Here is a 6,621-nt window from a genome sequence, read left to right on the forward strand (position 1 = left end):
ATGGTTTAAGTTATGAGTTTGGTGCGCTCTTTTAATGAATTTAAATTTTCCTCGCGTTGGGATTATTATCGAGACGACTTTTGATATAATTACTTCTTTTATTATTTATTTTTTAGTAATATTCCCTAGGGATGTTACAGATATGAATGATGAAACTGGTGTGCACATTAACAAGAGTTTCCGGTCATTGGTTTGTGAAGCAGGTGGCTTTGAAATTGTTCCATTTGTTGAGTGTGATGTGAGAAATTACATCGGGAAGCAAAGAAGGAGATTGTGCAAGGATGATGATGCGTGGGCTCTGATAACACACTTCTCAAACATGCGACAATTGAACCATGACTTCTTCTATGACATTGACTTGGATTCAGATGATTGAATCTCAAATGTATTTTGGGTTGATGCGCGTAGTCGTGCAGCGTGCGAAGAATTTGGAGATGTCATTTAATTCGACACAACTTATTTGACCAACAAGTATGACATGCCATTTTGCACCATTTGTCGGTGTAAATCACCATGGGTAGTCAATATTATTAGGATATGGTTTGTTGTCATCAGAAGATACATCCACCTCTTTCTAGCTATTTTAGTGTTGGCGTCGATGCATGTCCAATAAGTCATTTGATGGCATTATGACATATCAGTGCAAAGCTATGCAAAACACAATTGAAATTATATTTCCAAATGCTAGGCATAGATGGTGCCTTTGGCACATAATGAATAAAAATACTCGAGAAGCTACAAGGGTACTCCCAATACAAAGGAATTAAGTGCGAATTGAAGAAATTGGTATACGAAACTGTGAATGTCCATGACTTTGAAAGTGGTTGGTCTGAATTGTTGATAAAATATGAATTACAAAATAATAAATGGCTACGAACACTATATGAGGACAAATCTCGATGGGTGCCGACATACTTGAAGAATAACTTTTTGGCTGGAATGTTAACAACACTATGAAGTAAGGGACTAAATGCTTTTTTTGATGGATTTATCAATTCAACAACCACATTGCATCAGTTTGTTGTGCAATGTGACAATGCACTAAGACACAAAGCAGAAAAGGAATGTGAGACTGATTTTGCCTCAATCAACACAACTATTTCATGCGCAACTCATTCCTTGATAGAACGTCAGTTTCAAGAAAATTACACAAATGCAAAGTTCGAGGAGATCCAAAATGAGTTTAGATAAAAAATGTTGATGTCGACGACTTTGTCTCCAATTACGTGGTGTTGCAAAAGTGTTTATGGGAAGAAAATTGTGCAAATAAGTACCACAATGTTCTTTACAATTGTAATACGAAAACAATCACGTGTACTTGCTTGTTGTTTAAGTTTCGCGGGATACTGTGCCACCACTGTTTGGTTATGCTTGCCAAGAAGAAGTAAAAACTATAGACTCAAGATACATAATACCGAGGTGAAGTAAACTGATTCGAAGGAGATACACTTCAATGAGAGCTGCTTACAACACCAAAAAGTGACGATCCACAAGTGTATAGGTACCAAGCGTTGTGCAAAGAATTCTTTGACATTGCGGATGTGGCATGTGAGATTGAATCGGTGACTGAAATGTTGTTTAATCATTTGAAGTCCTTACACACCCCTATTGGACAATGTTGTGAGGATATGCAAAACCAAAGTGATTGTCCGACCCCCGTTGGAACAATACACATACGTTTAATAACTTAAACGCTACAAATTCGGAGTTAATCATGAAACCTCCTCTACTTTCCACCCACACATTACTTAACTCACATATAAGCTTTCGACTGATCTTAACTCTTTCATGCAACAAAACAAACCACCAAAACAGTGTTCCTTCTATAAATTGTTTTTGCTCTACACTTAACTTCTTGTTCAATAAACCAATATACTGTGTTCTACAAGAATGCCTGAAATTAATCTACAAATATTCATATTACAAACCATAAGTTAAACTTATATTACTCAAATATAAATGAACTTAGAAAGGAACAAAAACTAAAATACCTGACTTATATCACTACAATCTCCAACTTCACAACCTTCACTACCTTCGCAACCTTCACTAACGTCACTCATGTCAACTGAACTGAAATTATCAAACACATTAACCAAATTAAATTAACAAAAATGCGGCACAAATCAATCAAATTATACACAACAAAGTCAAAAACCCTTAAATCAATAACAAATAATCAAACTCATTACAAAACAGATTTAATCATACATGATACAACAAAAAACCATCAAAACAACAATTTACACACACGAACAAGTAGTCGTCCCTTCACTTAATGTTAAACAAAACCGTGTTCTACGACAGATCTACTAACCGTGTTTTGTGACAGATCTTCTTACGTTCCAAAATATACACTTTCTAACATCCAACACCACAAAACCACTTTGCTTTTTGTAGCCACCCAATCCTTGGGCAAAACACTTCTTCTTCATAACCCTTCGCACATTCAAACCATTTTTGGTTAGAGAAACCCTCTCACTTTTTTTTCAAAACAATTTCAAACTGATATTTTGGGGAACAACAACATACATTTTTTTTGGGCAGATTTCACAACTAACATTACTTACCTTTTGGAACTGATTACGAATTAACAAACCACAAAAGCATTTCGAATTAAGAGAGCAACAACAAACCCTTTCATTTAGGGAAGAAGAAGATACAAAAATAACCTTTCATTTGGGGAAGAAGAAGAGACGAAAAAGGGCTTTCAGTTGGGGAAGAAGAAGATACGAAAATAAAAAATTTCAAAACGTGTTATCATATGTTTTCCCACAATCGCACTCTTTCTTTCTTTCTTTGTTTTCTCACACATGTGCATAATGTCCGAACGCTTCTTCACCTCACACATCCAACAACTTTAAAATTTAACAAAATATGAAAAAAAAATATGCCACATAGGCGAGTAAGAATGAGATAAAAAAATGTGATAATATCGTTATCCTATCAACAAATTCCATTATTATGATTGCTATAAAATAGTAAGGAAAAGAAAGCAAAACCATTTGACTGAATTCTTGGATAAAAAACCCATTTTCATAAACTTTGAAGCATGATGCTTTCCCCCCACATTCATCTAAGACCCATTTGAAACCCAACCCTTCATCCAAGATTTAGTTATTTTTTCCTATGAAATACATATATTAAAAAATATTTTTGAATACGAAAATATATTTCAAAATGTATTCTAAAACATATTTTAAAAAACCTTTTATATTAAGTATTTGGAAATATATTTTTAGATAGAGTATTTTGAAAGATGATTTTGGACTCAAATATTTTTCAAATTATACAATTTAGAATTTGTTGAAAACATGAGGTGCAATGATAATTTGTATCTTCTTATTATAATTTTAGTGAAATAATATGGGGTTTATAGTTTTATGGAGGTGAAAAAGAAAAAAAAGGGAAGTAAAATAAGAAACTGACCCATTTGAAACCAAAGTTTTACACTTTGTGGATATGATCATGTGATCTTAATAACAAATTTAGATTTAGAGGACACAAGTAAAAGCTACTCGAATTGAAGATACTAAAATCAAATTTACGCTTAATATTTATGTTTAAAAAGATAATTATTTTCAAGTTCCCAACTTTTCAATTTCCAAACATCCTTAACTTAACCTGAGTTGAGTCACACAGTACAGTTTCACAAACCCGCCACACGCAGCACACTTCGCGCGCTCCCTGAAAACCCTAATCTTTGCCTTCAAGTTTTTCAATCTGCCATAGTTATCTTCATCTCTTCACCAAAGAAATGGGTGAAGCCATGGAAGCTGAAGAAAGGCCCAAAATCAGAGATATCAGACGCTATTTCTGCGAGTTCTGCGGTATCTGCAGGTCCAAGAAAACCCTCATCACCTCTCACGTCAATTCACAGCACAGGGTGGCACCCCTTTTTCCTTAGTTCAGTTTCCGTTCTGCAAAATCTAATCTTTTGCAAGAAACCTCATGTAAATCTCAGTTGGGTGAACATGTGTAATTTGTCGTGCATGGTTTTGATTTTACCTTTGATGTGTTTTAGGAGGAGATCGAAAAGGCAAGAGCTGAAAGAGAAAGAGAACCCGAAACTGAGGCTGTGAAATCCAACACTTGCGGCGAATGTGGTGCCAGTTTCAAGAAACACGCTTATTTGGTGCAGCACATGCAAAGCCATTCGCTTGAGGTAATGCTAATAAATTACAGATTTTCTATTTCTCATTGGGAATGTTTTATAGATTTTGTAATTCTATAAATATTAGTTGATGGCAAAACGTGTGTTAGAAAGAATGTTTTGTTGGAGCATCTCAATCGGATTTAAGAACAATCACTGATATTTGAATCCAGCTTCCATGCAATGGATTTTTACACGCATTCTGCATTTCAGAACCCTTGAATGAGAATGAAGTCGTTGAAAATATTTTCCTTTGGTCAAATTAAGTTAAAACACACATTCATAATCTCAAATGTCTGATCTATATCTTACGGTTATAAGTAACAGCTTTGTTGAATCTAGCTTCCTAATTTTCACTCCTTTTTATTGCATTTTTTATTATGTTTTATAAAGTACTACATTCCTTGAAAATTGTTTTGTGGGAGGTATAGGTTTATGTTGTAAGTTGATTGTGTTTGTTGTTACATGGACTGAAGATGCATATTTTCGCAGGATAGTAATTTATGACTCTAAAATCATTGGATAAATTATGGATGTTATAGTGTGAAGCATTGGATCCCAGAAAAAGAACTCCAAAATGCATGAGGCAGCATGTTTAGACTTGATGGATCAGTATCAGGTTGGGAGACCTCCTGTGAAGCTCCATCAAGGATGCCTCATTCACGCAAAAATTGAGGTTGGCAATTTGTATTTCGTTCTTGTCATGGCATGATGGTAAACATGTGTTTTCTGATTTCTGGCTTTGACATATTCTCTGTGTGTATCTGTGCGTGCGTGCGATGGTTCCAGAGGCCATACGTGTGTGTTGTTGATGATTGTCAGGCAAGTTACCGACGAAAGGATCACCTGACTCGACACGTTTTACAGCATCAAGGGAAGACATTTAAATGCCCTGTTGAGAATTGCAGCACCGAGTTCTCTTTGCAAAGCAATGTGAAACGGCATGTTGAGGAGGTCCATGATGACAATTCTACCTCTACCTGTGACAGAACTCACAAGCAGCACACATGTCCAGAAATTGGCTGTGGAAAGGTTTTCAGATTTGCATCGCAGCTACGAAAGCATGAAGATTCTCATGGTAGGCTTAGCTCCTTTTCTATCTTCTGTATGAATTAGCAATTTCCATGGGATGTTTGTAAGGCATTTTATTGTGAAAAATGATGGACACAATTTTGAAGAAAGCCTTTATCCTGCAGTTAAACTGGAGTCAGTAGATGTGGTGTGCTTAGAGCCTGGTTGCATGAAGCATTTCACTAATGTCCAGTGCCTTCAAGCCCATGTAAAGTCCTCCCATCAATACATTACCTGTGAAACTTGTGGTACTAAGCAACTAAAGAAGAATATTAAACGTCACCTTCTTACACATGAACCTCTCAATTCACCAGAGACCTTTCGATGTGAGTTCAAGGGTTGTAGCTGCACATTTTCAAGAGTAAGACTTGTTATTCTTAAACATGTTTTTGTGTGAGTTTCATCTGAATTCCCAATCCGGGGTTACAAGTTGAACTTTCTTTTGAAGTTTTCATTGTTATTTTTCAACAGAAATCTAATCTTGATAAGCATAACAAGGTTGTTCACTTCAAGGAAAAACCTTATGTGTGCGGGTTTGCTGATTGTGGCATGAGGTTTGCTTACAAACATGTGCGAGATAACCATGAGAAAACTGCAAAACATGTTTTTACCCTTGTAAGTTCTTTTACCTTACTATTCTAGTTTTTGTGTACAAAGTTATCTGATAATAGATATACCTTGTTTTGCCATTTTACTAATATGCTCATAAGATTTCGATGGTACAGGGTGATTTTGAAAAGACTGATGAAGAATTGAGGTCAAAATGTAGGGGAGGGAGGAAGAGGAAATGTCCTAGTGTTGAAATGATACTTAGGAACAGGGTTACCCCTCCGAGTCAATTGGAGAGTTTGTTATTCATGCAGGATAGTGAGTAGCATTGTGTACTCTTGATAAAAGTTGGCAAAATGTAAATTTAATATGTTGTCATTCCTCTAGTAATAATAAAATAATATTTATATCTATTTTGAAAATTTTTTAGAATAAAATTTTCGAAATAGATATATATTCTATACTATTCTACAACATTCATTTATGAACATCTTTCGAATTGGATAATCTGAAAAAGTATTATAAAATGATCAATGTATAACATTGTAAAAGCATATCCCTTTCATTTTGAAACATTAAGAATTAAGTAATCCAAGAGTTTTTCATACATATTACACAACCCAGAAGTTAAAACATACCAAATTATCTGTAGATTTGGTTGGATGGTTTGGAAAGGAGGGATGTAAAAAAATGTTAAATATATTTTTGGTCTTTTTAATTTTTAGTAAAAATTCAAATTAGTCATTGTTTTAGAATTTTAATTTAGTCTTTTGATTTTAGAAATGTATGCATTTAATTCTTTTAATAAAATTTTGTTAAGTTTATTTGATGTTTCAAGAAGTATTTGA

General features: G+C 34.5%; 1 protein-coding gene across 4 annotated transcripts; it reads left to right on the top strand.

Moving 5' to 3' along the window:
• Window positions 1–3,613: 3,613 nt before the first annotated feature.
• On the top strand, window positions 3,614–6,257 carry LOC114173662 (transcription factor IIIA-like). 4 transcript variants are annotated; one of them, XM_028058194.1, is made up of 7 exons: window positions 3,617–3,840; window positions 4,025–4,165; window positions 4,696–4,829; window positions 4,943–5,231; window positions 5,350–5,585; window positions 5,696–5,839; window positions 5,950–6,257. In XM_028058194.1, exons 3-7 carry the CDS (start codon window positions 4,731–4,733, stop codon window positions 6,097–6,099), a joined length of 918 nt encoding a protein of 305 aa, XP_027913995.1. In that variant the 5' UTR covers window positions 3,617–3,840; window positions 4,025–4,165; window positions 4,696–4,730; the 3' UTR covers window positions 6,100–6,257. The 4 variants fall into 4 exon arrangements, with proteins under 4 accessions (XP_027913974.1, XP_027913995.1, XP_027913981.1 ...); XM_028058180.1 differs by having other exon boundaries at window positions 3,618–3,840; window positions 4,646–4,829; XM_028058173.1 differs by lacking the exon at window positions 4,696–4,829 and having other exon boundaries at window positions 3,614–3,886.
• The last annotated feature ends 364 nt before the right edge of the window (window positions 6,258–6,621 follow it).

The sequence above is a fragment of the Vigna unguiculata genome, chromosome 1 (genome assembly GCF_004118075.2).
Source record: "Vigna unguiculata cultivar IT97K-499-35 chromosome 1, ASM411807v1, whole genome shotgun sequence".
NCBI lineage: Eukaryota > Viridiplantae > Streptophyta > Magnoliopsida > Fabales > Fabaceae > Vigna > Vigna unguiculata.

Excerpts from the sequence above, each read along its gene's own strand:
- LOC114173662 (XM_028058173.1), top strand. The coding sequence starts at position 3,758 with ATGGGTGAAGCCATGGAAGCTGAAGAAAGGCCCAAAATCAGAGATATC. Across the intron at positions 3,887-4,024 it reads ACGTCAATTCACAGCACAGG|GAGGAGATCGAAAAGGCAAG; the intron begins GTGGCACCCCTT and ends GATGTGTTTTAG. Across the intron at positions 5,232-5,349 it reads AAAGCATGAAGATTCTCATG|TTAAACTGGAGTCAGTAGAT; the intron begins GTAGGCTTAGCT and ends TTTATCCTGCAG.